At 59.5% G+C, this 19,176-nt stretch overlaps 1 protein-coding gene across 4 annotated transcripts in view; it reads right to left on the reverse strand.

Moving 5' to 3' along the window:
- The window catches only part of BCAR1 (BCAR1 scaffold protein, Cas family member), a 35,387-nt gene that overhangs the window by 15,920 nt on the left and 291 nt on the right, over positions 1-19,176 (reverse strand). Inside the window, exon 1 of one of the 4 annotated variants that reach the window (XM_067720612.1) lies at positions 6,675-6,879. The exons of 1 other annotated variant lie outside the window; for it this stretch is intronic. In XM_067720612.1, the coding sequence (XP_067576713.1) occupies positions 6,675-6,686 (12 nt within the window). In that variant the 5' untranslated portion in view covers positions 6,687-6,879. Of the gene's footprint in view, positions 1-6,516; positions 6,644-6,674; positions 6,880-19,176 lie in introns of those variants that run through there. 2 more of the 4 variants (XM_067720615.1, XM_067720614.1) reach the window with 2 other exon arrangements.

The following is a 19,176-nucleotide window of genomic DNA, read 5'->3' on the forward strand; positions in this document are numbered from 1 at the left end:
TCTTCCTGCTTCTCAGAAATTTTCAATTTGTATTTAATGAGCATTTCTTGGTTTGGGGGTTGAAAAAATATACACCCTGAAAAAGAAAACAGTGGACTACCTCCTAGGCTCCAAGGCAGGATGGGACGGACAGGGCCGAAGCAGCTCAGAGGCCAAAGCCCCAGGAGGAGCAGATGGGGCGGGGGCTGCCCTGCTGCCCACTGGGCTCATGGGTCCCATCCCCAGGCTGCCTGCAGGAAAAGCAAGTTTCCCAAATATGGTCTGCAGCCTGCTCAGGGAATCACACCCCGTCAGGGGGGCGGGACACCCAACCCACCCTCCCCCAATGACCCCAGAACACAGAGCCACCCCTCTGGGTCCCCTCAGCCCCTGCCCTGGTGACCACAGGAAGTGCCAGCAGAGTGAGTCACAGGAAAATTCCCCTCCAGCCCAGTCAAAGGGGGCAGGGTGCAGACAGAGGGGAATGCCCCTCAGAGGCCCCTCACCTCTTAAGAGGAAGGCTGGCAGAGGGGCTTCGGCCAGGCCCTGCTGGGCAGGGCTGGGCTCTCAGGGAGGCTGGAGAGCTCTGCCAAGGGCAAGGTCCAGCGGGAGGGGGAAGGGGGTGGAGGGAGGGTCCCCTGGACCCAGGAGAGCTGCCCAGGGAGCTACCGGGGCCTCTCGTGCCCAGGGTGGCCAGCTCTCACCTCCTGGGTATGAGCTCGATGAGCAGTCAAGGCCAATTCCAACTGCAACTGTATAGTCCGGGGAGGCCAGAGCCAGGCTGGGAAGCACCTCTCAGGGTGGGCACGTGGCACCAGGCGCCTGGCACCAGGAGCTCCTCTGCCTGCGTCAGCTGGTGCCCCCCTCCCCCCGCCGAGCCCCCAAGGCAGGCTCTCCGCAGTCCTGGGCACTGCTGGCGCCGCAGAGCTCCAGCTGGCCAAGCACCCGCCCCTTTGGGCCCCTAAGCCTCTCCAGCTGCTCCTGACACACTTCTCCCTCCAGTGCTGAGCAGCAGCTAAGACCAGACCTGGGCCTGGCTCTCCCTCCCACTGCTGGGGACCTTGGGCAAGTCCCTTAGCCTCTCTGAGCACCCAGATCCCTTGTGTTAAGGTGACAATCCTGGTTTCATAGGGAAGTTCTTTTGTTTAATAAAAGATTCACCTGGCATCTGCCCTCTGCCAGGTGCTGGGCCAGGCCCTGCAAGACGGTGCAAGCCTAGGTCGACCAGGCCCTTGTCTGCACGGGGCTTGCATCCCAGCAGGGCAGGCAGACACAAAACGATTTGCCAGGGCAGGGGGAAATGTGGCATGTGCAACAGGGCCACTACACATAGGATGGTCAGAGGTGGCCTCCCCCAAGGAGGACATTTCAGATGACTCATGAAGACCGAAAACTAGGCGACCATGAAACCAGCCAGGGAAGGGCATGTGGGCAGAGGGCAGGCATGAGCCAAGACACTGAAATAGGGAAAGGCTGGAGGGGAGACAGGGTTGTGGCCCTGGACCGGCAGGCAGGCTGGGCCGGTCACACTGCAGGGTGCCTTGGGATGCTGCAGGGAGAGCTCAGTCCATGCCGTCCAAATGGTGGCATCCCATGGCAGGATAAGGCAAAACCCACACCACCTGAGCATTCCTGCTCTGGACATGCTCCCCAGGGCCCAGTGTCTTGTCCCAGCTTGGAAGAGCGGGGTCAGTCTACCCAGAACCTGGCTTTCCAGCCTTCCTCACTGTTGGGCCCATCAAGTGCTTCCCCCAAGCTCACAAGAGGACACAGCTGTGATCTCTGGGAGGGGCACACCACCAGGGCACCATCGCAGTCCAGGCCAACTCTGCCAGCCACCTGGGTCCAAGGCACCACGGAGACTGCTGCTGACTCGCCCGAGTCTCTGGCCGCCTCACCCGCGACCCTAGGAAACCTCTCGCTGTGTCCTACTCCTCCTTCAGGACGTGACTTGGGTGTCACCCCCCCACCCCGCCAAGAAAGCTCCCACATCCCTCCCCGGGCACCCACACCTCACTGTCCCCACCTCGAAGTGCTGATCAACACCTCTTGTTACTGCCCACTTCGTGCCCCCAACCCGGGCGCCCAGAATGGGAGGGGCCTGTCTGCTTGAGTAGGGAACGTCCCTCCGCTGCACATGCACGCCAGGCCTGGCCCAGAGCAGGGCTGAGCGTGGGGCTGCTGGATGGGCGGGTTCAGGCAAAAGCCCCCCTTGCGGAAGGTGGTGCCCTGCCCTCCCTGGGAGCCGCGTGGCCACGTCTGAGAAAGCCAGGAAAGGCCCTTTGGGCTCACTCACCCCAGAGGGAGGGGACAGAGGAGAGCCCCCTGCCCAACGCCAACACCCCCCAGGCAGCGGCCTGCCAGCCAGGCCCGCCCAGAACAACACCCTGGTTGTTGCACACGGGAGCTGAGAGGGCTGCCCCACGGCCCTGCCGGGTCTGAGAATGGCCCTCATTGTGTGCGCCAGACTCACCCGGGCCCTCAGACACGGAGCAGCTGGGCCTTGGCCGCCAACGGGCACGTGTCAGCGGCCATCTGACGGGTTCTCCCTCGGTCTGCTGCCCCGGAGAGCCCTGGATGTGCTCTGGGTATCCCCAAACCCCGACTCTGCGGGACGGTGCTACCTGGTGGTGGGGAGACTGACAGTTCACAATGATGACGATAACGCCGGCAGTGAGAGACAGGGCTCTTCTACGTACCTCAATTATCTCTTTCAACCCTGTGAGACACTGTGATTGCCTCCACCTACGGATGGAGAGACTGAGGTGCCCAACAGACACTTGACTCGCCAGGGTTATGGTCAGGAAGTGGCAGAGGCAGATCTGCTGTATGACAAAGTGCAGCTGGGTGGCTCCCGGGGTACTGCTTAGGTCCATGGAAGCCAGGAGTGGAAATTTCACAGGGCTTTTCCATCCCTCCCTGTCCCCCACCCTGACATACACCCCAGCCCCAGGCACAGAGCCCCACACACAGCAGTCACTAGGGAAACTCTAGTTCTCTTCATACAAAGAACCATCTCAAACCTGGGCCAAGTTTATTTCTGGGGTATTCTGGTTGCTTGTCCCAAGGAGCCCCCGTGGCCACTGGATACAGGCCCGACGTACGTGTGCCCAAGTGGCGGTCTACACCCACAACCGCTGCTCACTTGTGCCCTGGGAATCCCGCCGGAGGGGCAGCGGCTACAGGCCCACTGGCCAGGGTCCTGACAATCCTCTGCTCCGCCTCCCGGCTGCGATGGGGCTGGGCGGGCAGTGCCTCCTCCCTTCCCAGGAGGCCCCACACCTTCATCCTGGGTGGAACTCCGCAACAGCAGGCCTTGGCATCACCCTCCCCTTAATTCTTCCAGGACAACTGAGTGACCAGGGTCTGGGCTCAAGTCCTCAGTGCTCAGCGTGACAAGCGTGGATGAGCCCCCCACTCCAGAGCCACTCCAAGGGGACGAGGGGAACATGGCTCCTTCCCTGCCTGCTTTGGCAGTGCCTGAGGCTCAGAGGACAGAGCAGGGGCCGTGTGGGGGTCCTCAGCCCCATGCCTGACAGCACCCAGAGGACAGGTCTACAGAACAAGGGACTAAAAACCCACCTGTGGGTGGCCACCGCCAGCAGCTCCCTCAGACAATCAGAAGCCCCGAGCTGGCCTTGCTACAGTGGCAAGAGCAGATGTCTTTGTGCCCAGCTCTTGGGCCGAAGCAGGCCCCTGGCCCCTCTCCTGCCAGGGCATCCCAGGCACTGTCCCTGCGAGGCTGGGCAGAGGAAGAGAGGTGGCATGGGGAGGGCCCTCCTACTGCAGGACATGGCATCTGCAGCCCCCAACACACCTCGGACGGTGGGAACAGGTGGGTCAGGGAACCAAGGCAGGGCACCAAGGAGCCAGGGCACCAAGGAGCCCATGTGGGTGACATGAGAGCGGAGCCCTCCACCCTCCAGCCCACCCCAACTTCTGACAGCTTGGGAGTGGTCCTCAACCCCTTAGAACCCTCACCACTGCCACCCAGCCCAGGGAACCGACCCAGGCTGACAGACCCCAGACATGTTTGAGTAGACCGGCTTGTTCAGCCTTGGGATTTGGTCTCTCAGCAGAGGGCCCAGCATGAGGTTGACCTTCACTTCAGGGACAGTACCAGGCCCTGGTAACCCACCGTGGCCAGCCCCAGATATGCCACTGGAGGGGCAGAGGTAGAAGCCCGGGTGGGACAGCAGGGACTTCACTCCTTACGAAGCCTTAGTTTCCCCACCTGGACATCTAAAGCCTCCTCAGCTCTGCCCCTCTAGCCCTAAGTGATAGCTTTCAGCAGCCCTTAGAGCAGCACCATCTGCTTCCGCAGGGATGGAGGAGGACACACTGGCACAAAAAGCAGGGTTCTCCAGCTCAAAAGAAGAACCAAGCCCCTGACTTCAGGATACGCAATGGAAACAGGGGACTGAGACGGGGCCCTGCCCCTCCACCCTCTGAGCTCCTTCCACGGCAGGCTGGTACTCTGCCCCACTCCTCACTCAGAGGTGGGAGGAAGTTAGCACAAGGAGATGGAGATAGAGCCAGGGCCTCTCCCCAGTGCTAAAGGGCCCAGCCTGGCCCCTGGAGGGAGGCCACTCTGTAGCCCCTTATTTGGGGGCCTTAAGGATCCAGAGGAGGAGGAATTTGGCCAGTGTCTCTGCTGGAGAACGACCCTGTCCCGCCCTACCCTACAGCCTGCCCTCCAAGCATGACTCTAACACTGCTCCTCCCCCTTCCACCTGCTGGCTGGTTCTGGCTGCCCCAACTGGCTGTGGGCTCCTGGGGCATGGTGGAGGGAGTTCTCCAGGCCTGAGAGACAAAGGGTGGTGGGATCTCCTAAAAGAATAATGGAGGCCAGGAGGGGGCTACTAAGGCACAGTTCTGGAGCCAGAGAGACCCCACCAAGTTGGCAGCCCCAGTAGAGCATGGCAGCACCCCAAGGACCAGAGCACCCTCAATCCCAGAGCAGGGGGAGCACGTGGCTAGAGCATGGGGCCATACCAGGAGACTATGTTCTGGATACGGTTCTGTGAGGACAAGTAACTGCCCCTCTCTGTGCCTCAGTCTCCCCATTGGTACCATCTGTATGACTCGCGGGGAGAGCAGGTGTCTTAGGGGCCCTTCCTGATTAGGAAGGATTCCCTAGTGGCACTGCCCTTACTTCAATCCCTTGCCCAAGCCTGGGGAGATGATGCCAGCCCACAACGCTAACGTCTCTGTTCAGCACAAGCGTAAAAGTCACCGGGAGCTGAGGGTGACTGCCTTGGCAGAAGCTGGGGCTGCCCTGCCCTGCCTCCACCCGGCACCTACAGGACTCCTTCCTTGCCCACGGTAAGCGGGTAGTGGGTGCTAGTGCCAGGAGAGCTTGCCGGCAGGTCCTCCCAGACCTCCCTTCCTGCCAGTCTCCACCTGCACCTGGGCCCTTCTCCTGCTTTTCTAAGCCTGTTAGCCCTGCCATCCCTCCACTCCCACCATCAGCTCTCCACCCCGGAAAGGAAAGAGTCATGGGCAGGAGGCGTGTCCCCCAGCCCAGGGGGATGAGGAACATCTCCCTGCCTGGCTGAAATCTGCACAGCAAACCCAGAGAGTACCTCCCAGCTTAGACTCTTCCCCATGCTAAGAGTGCCAAGGAAGTAACTCTTCCTCATGCTAAGAGTGCCAAGGAAATAAACTCCCTGTTCTCAAGACCAGTTAGGAAGCCACTGCTCCTACCGAGGGATGGGAGACCCCAACATCTCCCCAGACTCTAACCCCCGCACACCCCCTGACCACGCCCGGCCCTCAGCAAATCTCAGCTTCTCCGAATCTTTCAACACCGCTCTGGGCTCTGCAGCAGCAATGAGGGGCTGGGCGCCCGGGCTGCGGCCACCCGGGCAGCGGCCCCGCCCCTCCCCAGCTCCCACGCTCTACCCGCGGAGGCTAGGACCCCGGGATCGCGGCGCGGCCCTGGACTCCCCTGCCAAGACCCGGCTCCAACAACCGTTTTTGCAACCACGGTAGGTAATAACCGAGAAGCTCCCGCCCTGGGTCCCGGAATCCAGCGCGGGCGGGCCGGGGGTTAATTATTAACTTCTCCGTGGACACCCGCGCTTGCTCACCCACCCCTCAACCCCTAACCTGGGGGCATGGGCAGCCCTCACTCCAAAACACACGGATCGCCACCCTGCTTCCTGGAAGTTCACGGTCCAAAGGACCTCGGACCGCTCCTCGTAGCGATGGAAAGTGAGGCTCGGAGACAGGGCTCACAGGCCCAAGGTCACCCAGCAGGCAGCGGCCGGCAGAGGGAGAGCGGGCCTCCGGCCAGCAACTTTCCCGGATCCAGGAACTCTCCTACCGGCCGGCGGCCCCCGAGTCCGGTCCTTCCAGCCGCCCCCGGGGTGCGCAGGCTCTGGGATCCTCCGCAGTCCTGGCCTCTGGGAGCCCCGGCCAGGGCAGAAGGGGGGTTTTCCAGGACCTCGGACCCCGGCCCGGTCACGCCCCCGCGGAGGCTCCAGCGGCCCGTAGTTCCCAGGACCTGCAGGTCCGGCAGGAAATGCCACTCACTTAACTCTTTCCCGCCTGGGACCGCCCCGGGCGCGGGTAGAGCTGGGTCGCCTCCAAGCCGGTACGCGGACCTCGGCCGACACTCCCTGGCGCGCGGACGCCGCCCCGGCCACCGCGAGTGGACTCCGGGCCGCACTGGCTGCGCTGACCGCACTCACCAGGTAGTTCATCGTGTCGGGTCGGCCTGGGGCCCCGGCTCCCCGCAGGGCGCACAGCGAACTGCCCGCGCCGCGCGCTCTCGGATTCCCGAGAGCCCCGAAGCCGCCCGGGTCCTGGTCCGGCCGCTTCAGCCACCTCGCAGACCACTGCCGCTGCCGCCGCCGCCGTCGCCGTACAGAGCCGGTCCCATCTCGCCCCGCCCGCCACCGCCGCCAAGGCCGGCGGGCCCAGCCCGGCTCCCGGCATGCCCGGTCGCGCGCGCCCATTGGCCGCTCGGGCTCCCCATGCAAATGAGCCGCCGGCTCGGGGGCGCGGCTGGCTGCGGGAGCGCGCGGGCACGCGCTGCCCAGTGGGACCGTCCACCACCCCCCACCCTTGCACCCGCGCTAGGCTCCAGGCGCCTGCCGGACACGCGGGATATCGCCTTTTCTCCGCACGCCCATCCCTGCCCTCCACCGTGGGCGAGAACGCGCCCCTCCTCAAAGGCCTAAGCCTTCTTCTTCTGGGAAGACTGCCGGAATTGCCCTCCTCCCCCGTGGCCGTTGCAGCCCCGGAGGCACCAGCTTCAAGTCTGCCTTCCCCGCCCACCAACCTGGGGCATTTCACGCGTGTCCATCCGGCAGTCCGACTCAGATCTGCATCTAGAGGGGCATGTCCCAGCTGGCAGAAAACTAATAATACGAGCACCGCACTGACTCTGGTCAGGCCTTCGGTGTAAGAGCCCCAGGTTATGAAGACACAGCAAGGAAGCTGGGGACTGCGGCTGTCCCTGTAATCTAGGGAGAGTAGAACCGGAGCGCATCATGTTCTACCAGCCGTGCGCGGGAGGTTCCAGTGCACCCAAGGACAAGAAGCTTGCCATCTCCCACCTTCTCCTCGGAATTGAATTCAGTCTCCTCGAAGTGTCCCCCACTGTCTCGGTGCTGCTCTAGGAGATGTGCCCCTACCCCAATCCCTCCCTCAGTCAGCCCTGTCCAGGGCTAACGCCTGTGCCCCAACGACTCCTGTTTCAGCAACAGGGGGTAGGAGGGATGCTGATGAGAATGAGGGGGAGGGAAGAAGCACGACAGGGAAACTGAGTGGAGGGTGCCTTGGTTCTCCTGAGCTCCCGCTCCCTAGGGGGGCAAGTTGGTGACTGTCACCCCATGTAGCCAGCCAGAGTCCCTGAGCACAGTCCAGGTTTGCACAGTGGTCTGCAGAGAGATCTAGAATGGGACCTCTCCAGAACTAGACTGTCCCATTTGCTGAGTGTGTGGACACCATCAGGCAGCTCGAAATTCCAGGGAAGCATGGGGGCACACCCTGCAGAGAACCCTCGGGCACGGCCTATAAAATACATACAAGCCCACAGTGCACTCACAGGTGCCCCTCCACCTGACACCCAGGGATGGCCGACTCAGCCTCTCACCAGGTGTGCTACCTTGGCCGGGCCCTCTCCCATCTGTAAAAGGAAGGAGCTGGGCTAGGGAACCCCAAGTCTGGCTGGTCACAGGTCCCCTGGAGAGCTTGTCAAAAAACAGATTCCTGTTTTTTAGGAATCCCCTCCTAAAAAACCCCTCCCACAGGTCCCCTCCTCCAGAAATCCCGGGTGTGGGGGGAATCTGGACATCTGCATTTCCCCCAAAGTTTCTCGGGGAACCACTGGACAGAACTCCCAGCATAGGGTGTGGGTAAGGAGCAATGGGATTTGGACTCAGTGGGACCCAGAGTCCTCAAGAAGGAATGGGACAACTAGCTGCTACCCTCTGCCCTCCTCAAGACGGGACCTCCTGTAACCTTCAAAACAGCCCAGTTCTTCCACAGAAGAGCCAGCTCTCAGGGGAACACTACCTAGAGTATCCTCTCCTGCTTGTTCCCAAAGCTGTGCCCCAAAGTCAGAAAGGAAACTGCGGGCTCAGCCCCTCCGAAACCCTGCCCCTGCCCCTGTCCTCAGCCTGGCTGGCATTCCAGGTTCCAAGGAATCAGATCAGAACCAGCTGGGCTGTGTGTGAACATCTGTCCATGCTGGGAGCTGGAGGGAGTCCCTAGGTTTTCCCCGGGTCTCCACTCCGGTGGGGAGTGGGGTGGAGACCAGGCTTCACAGCCAGACGGCAGGAGGTCTCTGCAGGAATGGGCAGGGACGCAAAAGGGCTGGCCTTACTCGGTCCTAGCTGGCCTTGGGAGACAGGAGGAGGCTGCCTGGGAGGAGGAGGACCGGAGACCCTCCCTCTCTGGGGCTGGATTAAAGCAGCGCTGGGGGCGGGGTTGCTCCTGTGGGCGGGCAGGCGGGGGAGGAGAACCCAGCTCTGGCCCAGGCATTTCAAAAATTTGCTGCTTTTCCACTTAAACTCCCCGCCCCCCCCACCCAAGACTGTGCCTCCCAGAATGGCATTTCCGCTTTGGAATCAAGGCCCCAGGATCTGTGCCCCACTGTGCTGCAAGGGGAGTAGCTGGAGGGGGAGAGGAATGCCCCCTCCCAGGCCTGCCATGGGGGAGTGGGGGAGGGGCACCCACTGGGCAGGCTCTGGCTGGGGTGTATGGGGGAGCATACCCTCCCGGGCCGACTGCCAAGTGACACAGCCCCCAGGACAGCATACAGGCTGGCCCTGGGCCAAGGTCTCTATGACCACGTGCTCATTTCATGCCCGCAGTGATCCTGCAAAACAGCCTTCACGCATAGCCCCGTCTTCCAGAGGAAGAGGGTTGAGACCCAGTTTACTGCCCCTTGCCCCATCCCACAGACTTCAGCCACAGAAGGGAAAGAACTGGTGGCCACAGAAGGGACGGTGGGGATGCTAGAGTGCAGTCCACCCTGACTCCCCTGTGACAGGCAACTTCAGGACAGGGCAGAAAGGGAATCAAGGGGCAGGGACACTCAGGAAAGCCAAGGACTCTGCCGCACTCAGAGACCCCAAAGGACAGGCATCTGAGACCCAAGCACTACCCTCAAACACAACTGAGTTCAGAACTGGGGCCCAGGGACTTCCCTGCTGGTCCAGTGGTTAAGACTCACACAGGGACGTTGGCTCTCATCTGTCCATTAAAGTGAGGGCTGGGGTGAGGGCTGCTGCTGATCCTAGACCCTAAGTGGGGAGACCCGGCTCCTGCTCTCTGGGCTTTTGGGGTCTTATTCTCTAGGTCAGACCCACAACACAAAGAACTATTCTTGCTTTAGCCCCAACAATGTCTGTGGCAGCATTTATAACAGCAAACAAAGAGGGGGCATAACCTAAATGCCCAACTATAGGGGACTGGTTGGGCCACCAGAGCCTCTCAATGGAAGATTGTGCAGCTATTAAGATGGCCACTTTCAGAGACTAAAATCATGCAAGAAAATGCTGATGGACAGTGAAAAGAGTGGACTAAAATGGCTCGCACAGTGTGACTCAGACAGCCCCCTTCCCCTCCTAAAGCCTTGGTTTTCCCAGCAGCACAGAGGGTGGCTGGATGGGTCAGCTGATGGCCAGCTCGGGGAGCAGCAGCAGGAAAGGATTTCCTGAGGCCGGAGGTGAGTGCTGCCAGCCCAGGGACAGGAAGAAATGATGTATCTGTAGGGCTATGGGTGTTGACGCCTTGCCCCTGGGCTAGCCACGCACACTGGCAAGCTCCAAGCCAGCCTGCAAGCCGGAGCCAGCCCTGCCTGGGCAAGGGTGGAGGAACCCCTGTGGATGGCCTGGAGAAGAGGCCAGCCCGCTGCATCGAGAACCACTGTCACACAGGCCGGACACCCCACACACCCAGTGTCAGCCAGCCCTCACTGCCCTCCTGGGGACCAGGACAGAACTACCACCACCCAGAGGCTCAGAGAGTGGCAGTGCCTTGCCCAGGTCACACCTCCAGGAAGTGACACAGCTACAAACTAGAAATGTAACCGTACCTGGCTACCCAGGGGTGTGCCCACAGAACAGCACCCCAGGTGATCTCAGACAGAGCAGAGTCTGCACGCTTAGGGCGGGCGTCAGAGCCATAAAGAGCTCTCCCGTCCTCCCCTGCTCTCCAAGGGCGGAGTAACCATGGGGCAGTCTGTTTGTCACTGCAGTGGTGACTCGGACTGTGGGGGGGTGGGCTCTAGTCCCCAGCCTTCGAGTCCGTTTAGCATCGTCCCAGGCCAGTCCCCAGAGACCAGGGTACAAGGGCACAACCAGGACCGAAGGTGTGGGGACAGAGCCTAGGGGTGGCGGAGGGGGATAGATGGGCCTGGATCCCAGCAAATCCACTGCCCCCCACATTCCCACAGCTCCCTCCCCTCCCGCTCTTGCTCTTTCAAGAACTGGGAACTGGAAGGAGCAACAGTCTCCCGATTCTTTTAATTGCTTTTCTAACTTGGAAATGAAAGAGCAGCAGGGGCACCTGCGGGGAGATGCCTGCTTCAGTGAGCTGAGCAGCCCGGTTCACGAGGCTGGGGCACTTCCCAGGGGCTCTTTGCCCCAGCCCAGGGTGCTGACCCCATGGCCTGAGTCCTCCCTTCTCTTCGAACCCCCTCCCCATGTGCCTCAGAGAAGCAAAAACCAGGCCCCACATGTGCATAATGAGAAGGCTGCCCTCCCGCATGGCACTGGGACACCACTCCCTGGGTCCTCACCCAGCGGCAGCCACCTCGGCACTGCCTGAGGGAGGACACGGGGGTGGGGGGAGGAAGGGCTGGGGACAAGACCCTGTCCTCAGACAGAAAGCTTAGCCGCTGGAGGCCCAGCTCAGGCTGACAGCCTGGGTGGGCAGGGCCCGGGGTGTGGTCAAGAAGCAGCCCCAGCCCGTCTGCACCGGCCTCTCCCCATGGCAGCCAGCTCCAGCATATCAGGGCAGGGAGAGGGGGCGACTTCACATGCCCTCTGCTGCCCCCCGAGCCTGCTTCCATAGCAGCACAGGTGCCCACACCCACAGAGACCCCCAGAGGGGCAGCAGTGTTGGCCAGACATCAGCTGGGGTCAGGAGGTCAGTGGAGTCACAGGAGGGACCCTGGGAGCTCTGGGGTCAGTGGGGTGGGAGTACAGGAAGGCGTGAAAACAAAGAGGGCACAGCTACAGCAGCCACCGAGGAAGTGTGGCTTTTTCTCCCTCCTCGAACCGCACTGGGGGCCTCCCACCTGAGCCTGCTCCAACCTACAGAGAAAGGCTCCATGTGCCCCAGGAGACCCAGGCCCAATCCTCACCCAGGTGTAGCCTACAAGGACAGGAGTAGAGCCCATTAAAGAGTCCACCTGGCATGGGACCTCAGTGGTCACTGCATCTTTCAGAGCCTTGGTTAGTGCGTCTGCTAAACGTAACCACCGCCAGGAGCCCTGCCCACCACCAGGCCATGAGACTGCAGGCACGTGCAGGCGCAGTGCATGGCGCCACCTTGGTGTCAGCAGCACACTCACGCACCTCCCCTGCCCTGCCAAGCACACTCCCTTGGGCCCACAGCTCATGCACAAGTGCACTCCAGTAAGCCCTCCCTGTCCTCCCAGCCGCTGCTCAAGGGCCCTGAGCTTCCCTAGCCCCTGAACCACACGAGGAACAAAACCTCAACCTCGTCTGAGATTCTGCAGCAAAAATCGTTCTGCAAAGCCCTGTTGCCCCCAGCTCCACCAGCCAACGCTGGGAGGTGGGCAGGGTCTCCCCTCAGCCAGGGGGAGTGGGGAGTGGCTGGGCCTATCACTACACATGCTATAGCACCCACTCCCTGCTGGGATAGGCTGCCAGGAAAACAAGTCGTGTCCTCAAGGAACTTACACTCCAGGGCGTGTGAGGGGGACAAACAATAAACATGGGAGCGCCTGTGGGAGAACCAAGCAGACAGCAGAGAGCAGACTGGAGGCAGGGGCTACTTTATACAAGGTGCCTGGGGGCTCCTCTCTGATGAGGTAGCATTTGAGCAGATGTGTGAATCTTTTGCTAAGGTTCATTATGCAGAAAAAAATAACAGTAAAGGTTTGTAAGGACAGCACAGGCAGCCAATTCCCTCGGTGTGAAGAGCAGAGCACAGAGGTGTTAGGGAAGCAGGGAGTGGCTCTCAAGCAACCCCTCCCTGCTCTTAGCTTCTTGAGTGGTGCTGGTGTCCTGCTGGCTGGGGGCATCCAGAGTTAACTGGGAGCAGCCAGGAGTGTCTGCCTGGTGGGGTGTCTTGGCAAGCAGCCAGGGACAAAGTGCGGGGGGGGGGGGGGGGGGACCGGGAATCTGTCCCGACCAGGGAGGGTGGAGGGATAGGGTCAGCTCCCAAGACAGGCTCCATCCTCTCCTAGAAGCCTCTCCCCACTAGGACCTCTGGTGGGCACAGAGTCCTGGGAAAAACACAGGTGACTCAAAAACCTAAGACGCTTCACCTCATGGCCAACCTGGGAAGAGGGAATTCAAACCCTGGATACCTGCGGAGGGCTGTGAACAAGAAGGCATGTGGTCACACCACTCTGACAATCGTGTAACTTTGGGGAATCCAGGATTTGGGGGCACAGACGACTCTCTGGGCATGCCTCAACGCACACATGATTGGATATCAGGTTTTATAAAATACTGAAACAGGGTATTACACCACCACTAACACTAGTACGTTCCAGTATTAAAAATACACAGCACAGAAAGACTAGAGACAGATATCCATCAGCAAGAGAATGGATAAGTACATAAATTCATAGTCAAAAGTGGAACACTCAGCAAAGCCACGAAAAGAGAACTACTGATACACACCATGTGGATGAAAATCTCAAAATCATTTTGCTGAATGAAAAAAGCCAGACCCCAAAGAGTATATACTATATGCTTCCACTTACATCAAGTTCAAGTTCAAGAACAGGCGAAACCATGCCATGATGAGAGAAATCAGAATGCTGGCCACCTTAGAAACTAACACAACACTGTAAATCAACTATATGCCAATAAAAATTAATTAAAAAAAAAAGATCACAGGATAATCATAGCTTTTCCTTTAAAAAAAAAAAAGAATGTTGACCACCTTACAGGGGGTAGGGCACACTTGACTGTGAAGGGGGTACTTGTGAATTTTCTGAGATGATGGAGAGGTTCATTATCTTGATTTGATTGATGGTTACATGGGGTCTACATTAGTCAAAACTTATTCAACTGTATTCCTAACATCTTTCAATTTCACTACATAGAAAATCTACCTCAGGGACTTCCCGGGTGGCGCAGTGGTTAAGAATCCACCTGTCACTGCTGGGTTTATGGGTTCAATCCCTGGTCTGGAAAGATCCCACATGCCACGGGGCAACCAAGCCCATGCACCACAACTACTGAGCCCGCATGCCACAACTACTGAGCCTGCGCGCCCTAGAACCCGTGCTTCGCAACAAGAGAAGCCACCACAATGAGAAGTCTGCGCACTGCAACGAAGAGTAGTCCCCGCTCGCCGCAACTAGAGAGAGCCGCCCGCATGCAGCAATGAAGAACCAACACAGCCAAAAATAAATAAAATTTAAAAAAAAAAGAAAATCTACCTCAACAAGAGAGTCTCAACTGGTAAAAATAAAAAAAGCACAGAGGAAACAATACATAGCATTAGGAATACCAAAAAATAGGTACTGCAATCCTAAACCCACCGTGTTACCCTTTTTGACCTGGCTGTCAGGGAGCTTCAAGTTAAATCTGCATGCCTACCTTCCCCATACAGTACATAGTTCTGGATCTTTTGATGATCCCAGACTGTTTGTGTCTTTCACTATAATCTGCTTCAACTCCTTACTGGAACTCAGCAGGGTTTAAATAATAAATTAAAATTACTAAAAAGTTCCCTCAGCCTCTAATTCCCCTTAGAGAAGGGATTAACTTTAGAGCCACAACTTGTGACCACCTCTCCTGGCAGAGCAGGCATGCATCACCACCTCCAAGGTCCCCAACCTGTCCCCAGGTCTTTTTCTTTTTTTCTTTTTTGGCCAGGCTGAGCAGCATGCAGGATCTTACCCCGACCAGGGACCAAACCCTGAGCCCCCTGCAGTGGGAGCGCAGAGTCCTAACCACTGGACTGCCAGGGAAGTCCCCCTTCCAGGTCTTTTTCTTGAAGAGAGGGAGACAAAGGCCCAGCAAACTAAAGAAAGCCAAAGAAACAACAGGGTTAGACTAGGATGCAATCAAAGCAAGCGGTTGTGATGAAGCCAAGTCAGAGGCTGGGGAGGCAAAGAAGAGCACAGAAAGGGCAGGAGACGGGAGGGCAGGTGCAGCTCAGGCCTCATGCCAGGCCATGGGAGGCGGGGGGTCACAAGCTGCCACCCTCACAGCCTTGCGGCCCACCTGCCTCACCCACAAGCTTGAGCCCCCTCCCTTAAAGTGCCAGGACCCACCTCCGGCGTGCTCTCCTTCCCACCCAGGACCCTGCCTGTTCCATGCTGGCCAGGCCACTGCTGACCACATCTGAAGTCAGGCTTGTACCCACCGATCCAACAGCTCCCAAAGCCGGCAGCCCTGCACCCGCTCCCGGGGGCCATCAGGGCAGGGCATGCAGCTGGTCTGAGGCACAGTGGACCAGACGGTGGCCCCACTGGAGGCCACTCTATCTGTGGGGTGAGGACACGTACCTGTCCATCCAAGGCTCAAGAGGCAGGGGAGGGGCTGGGGTCATTCCACTGCTAAGGCCCTGGCCGGAACCGACCCTAAAGAGAAAGCTACTGGAGGCAGGCTGGATGGCGTGGAACATTATGGGGGCAGGGAGCTGATCTCTTCCCAAGCTGGTCGTGCCGGTGCCAGGAGTGGGTCTCGGCCACTGCACCAGTCAACAGTGGCAGGATGAAGATAATAACCTCAACAGCAGTAGCTGCTATGACTTATTAGCCTCTTAGTAAAAGCTTTCTGCAAACCTCACCAAGTTCTCATAAAACCCCAAGAGCTCAGTGCTGTTAACATCCCCATAACACAGAGGACACAGGCTCAGAGAGGTTCAGTAACTGGCTCAGACGAGCCAGCACCATTCACTCCGGAGCCCTTGCCCTCGACCCACCACAAATCCTCCCCACCCAGACTTAGCCTCTCTGGGAACCCACTCAGCCCCCAACAAGGCTTCCAGGACAGTGGCTGGGATGCAGGCTCTCTGCACAGGGACATAGACTCCTATATGGCGGTGGGCTCCTCGGTGCTCCCAGGGCCACTTCCTTGGCAGGTGGCCAGGATAGGCTGGAGAGAGAGGAATCAAGCAGGCCTGGTCCTGCCCTGAGGAGCCTAGCAGGCACCAGATAACCCCAAGGATGAATGCACTATCACAGATGGGAATCCTGGATGGCTTCCTGGCACGCTGCCCTCTGCCTGAGCGAGCGGGAGTGACGAGGTGAGCACGGCAGCGGCTGAAGACCTTCCTGCCGAGGGAGGGCCGGGCAGAGTCCAAGGCCAGCGGGAGGAGTGTGGCAGCAGGGGCGTGCCAGGGCCTTCGGAGACTGAACTGAGGACCTTGGACTTGGACACTGCCTCTTCCCACTGTCCTCTTTTGAGCCTGTTCTACCAGGCCCCAGCTGTCCATGGCCTGGCTGCCCAGGCCAGTGGTGAGCCCAGGGCAGAGCCTCCCAGCTCCCTGGCCAGCTCTCCAGTCACAGTGGTGGCTGGCACAGAGCCAGGCACAAAGGGCACCCTGGGACCGCTGGCAGAGGTTCGACCAGGTGCCACTCCTGCCCCGCCGATCTCCACTGACTGCTGCTGGGGCCCGCAGGGCTACAGCCCCGGGCGAGCTGCCTGGTCACCCAGAGGCCCAGCTGCCTCATGTCCAGGGGTGCTGAAGGGGTTACCCAAACTCATGCTCAGAAAGCCACGAGCAGAGGGTCGCTCTCTCAGCAGCCTTGGCCTCTGTGGATGGCTCAACAGGCCACAGCCCCTACAATTAGAGAGGCCACACTCACTTTCTGGCTTTGGATCCTGCCAGACTTGGTGCCCACCCTGGCTCCGTCTCTCAGTGGCCAGGCGACCCTGGCAAGACTACAGATCCTCCCCGAGCCCAGCGCCTGGCACACAGAATGCACTCAACACACGTCAGCACTTAGCTCCTTGAAAGGACCCATTCCTCACTTAATAAAGGAGCAGAGGAGGGGCTGGAATGGCTGTGCCCATTTCCCAGACAGGAAACAAGAGGCAGGAACAGAGAGCAGGCAGCTTCTCTACAAGCTGGAAGCTGGCTTCCTGCCTGACAGTGCCGGGGGGCAGTGTCACTCCAATGCCCACCAGGGGTCTGAAGGGGGTGGCACAGCCATCTTCCTTCCAAATGCTTCCTGCCTGCCCAGAGAGAAGAGACAGTCCTGGGTGCTGACCAGCCATACCCAAGAAGAAGGCGGATGTCAGACAGCACCCAGGAAGTGCACCTCCAGGTGCTGTGTGAACTGTGCCTCAGCTCTGGGCAGAGGAAGAAGCACGAGGCAGGGAGTCAGGAGGACCTCATGTGCCTTCCCCTCTCTGGACCCCAGACCCCACGTGAGTCAAATGACAGAGGGAGACAAGCTGATCCCTGCAGGGCCCCCCAGCTCTAACACTCAGGAGGTCACTCCTGTCCCAACCTGGTTTGCCCCAGCCTCTTCTCTCACCGCCATCACCTCCCATCCCATTCTGAAGCATTTTATAATTGCTGTGGGCCAAAGTGCCTGCGTCAGCCCCATCCAGGAAAAGACTGCCCAAATGAAGGGGTATGCTTAAAACCCAAATGTGTCCGTGAGCACCACATGGGCGGTCACCATTCTGGGTTCGCAAAGCAGGGCTTGAGCAGGAGGCTGGCTGGCCTCACCACTCATCAGCACATGAAAGCAATTTTCTGAACATTTCATGGCTGCTCCCAAAATGAACTTCCTCTCCCAGTGCCACCAGTTCACACATTGCTCAAGGTCCCAGGAGACAGCCAGGGTGATCTGACAGCCCAGTATGTAGGGGGCAGAGGGTGAGAACCCCCCCACTCCCCTCTGCAGAATCTCCAAGGGCTGTGGCTGCAGATGGGAGGGTGGGAAGCGACGTGGAGCCGGCAATGGTGTGTAGAGACGGAGCACAGCTGGACTGCAGGTCTCCACAGCAGGTGTCCACAGCAGTGCCTGTCCGTCCAAATCACACCCAGAGCCTGGCCCTCCCACCATCCCTCTCTTGTTACAGATGGGACCACTGAGGCACAGAGCCCAGGAAGGCTGCCCAAAGTTCTATAAGGCAAGGGGTCTGGGTGCCATCCCAGACTCCAGATCCGCACCTCTGCTGTGATTGTGGAGGCCACACCAAATCAAGCGCAGACGTCCCAAACTTAGGCTGTCCAGCCTCTCATGTGGCCGGAGTCACATGCCCCATTCACTACTGCCCTGGAGATTCAGGTCCTCAAGCAGGCTCAGATGGCCCACCTCATCTCTCTGGTCAGTGCCCATAGGATCAGGGCAGGTTCCCCCAATGCCCCGAGCCAGAAGAGAGCCAGAGCTTTGCAGGAAAGCAGGGCAGGAGAAGGGCTTGGCAGGCATTTTCTGTCTTCTTTCTTTCTAAAGATGAGGCAATTATGCTCTGAACCAGAACAGATGGGGGTGGGGACTTCACATCAGTACGGTCTGGAAGCCCTAATTTTTTCTTCAGTAACTCTGCATTACTGCTTCTGGAGGCGGGCAGGAGCTGGGATCTTTAATTCCATAATAACAATGCTTTGCACTTACACAGCATCTCTCCTCCAGTAATCTCCATACACTCTACAGTGGGTAATTAAAAGTCCACTTGCCCTGCCAGGAAGCCCCAGCTGTCTGCTTCACCGTAAGGACGGGGTCCCCCAAGTGACAAGCAGTTCCAGAAACAGGCCAGGGGACAGGCGCGCTGGGCCACTGCCCCTTCCTGTCAGAGGGAAAGCCCCTAACGCAGCAGAGAAACAATGGCTGGAGGCCACAGCTTTCCAGCAGAAGGTGCCCCTTCCGGGAAGGAAGGAAGCAGGGTGTCAGCCCCCACCTCAGTCTGTGCATCTGTAAAGCGGGCTAGGGTCTGCGCTTGAGGCTTGGTGACCAGCGGTGGCCAGGATCACTTGCCACCCTCAGGAGGTGGGACTCAGATGCCTCCAGTTGCCGGCCAAAGTGTGGAGCCCTGGGGGGCTGCCCAAGCCTGCCTGCTGGGCTAGGAGGAGTGGGTGTCGGGTGAGAAGAGAAGCCCCCATGGCTAGGAGGGAAGAAAAGGCTGGGCCCTGAACCCTTGGGGGTTCAGCCGCAGAGGTAAACTTCCCGGGAAAGTGAGTGCATCCGCCGGTTCTGGGGGGTAGGCGCAGATCTCCACCCCGCCAGGCTGCCCCGGGTGAAGGGTGTCTCGGTCTTGGGAGAGGTACAGACCGGGCTCCAGGCCTGGCCATCCCCGTGAGGTCCCTGAGCACAACAGGGCAGCTGTCCTAGGTGATTCCCAGGGGTACTACGCAGACCCCGCCCCCTCACCCAGCCCAACCATCCTGTAGGAGGGTTCCCGGGGAGCGGCAGAGACCTCTCCCCACTAGGCCTAGCCGTCCTGGTGGTGGAGGGATTCCTGGGGGACAGCACGGACCCCAGCCCGACCCGGCTCTCCAGAGAGAGGATGGAAAGAAAGGCGGAGGCGGAGAGGCCGGCTTCGCGGAGAAACCCCAGGCTGCCCCCAT

The sequence above is a fragment of the Pseudorca crassidens genome, chromosome 20 (assembly GCF_039906515.1).
Source record: "Pseudorca crassidens isolate mPseCra1 chromosome 20, mPseCra1.hap1, whole genome shotgun sequence".
NCBI classification, from domain to species: domain Eukaryota; kingdom Metazoa; phylum Chordata; class Mammalia; order Artiodactyla; family Delphinidae; genus Pseudorca; species Pseudorca crassidens.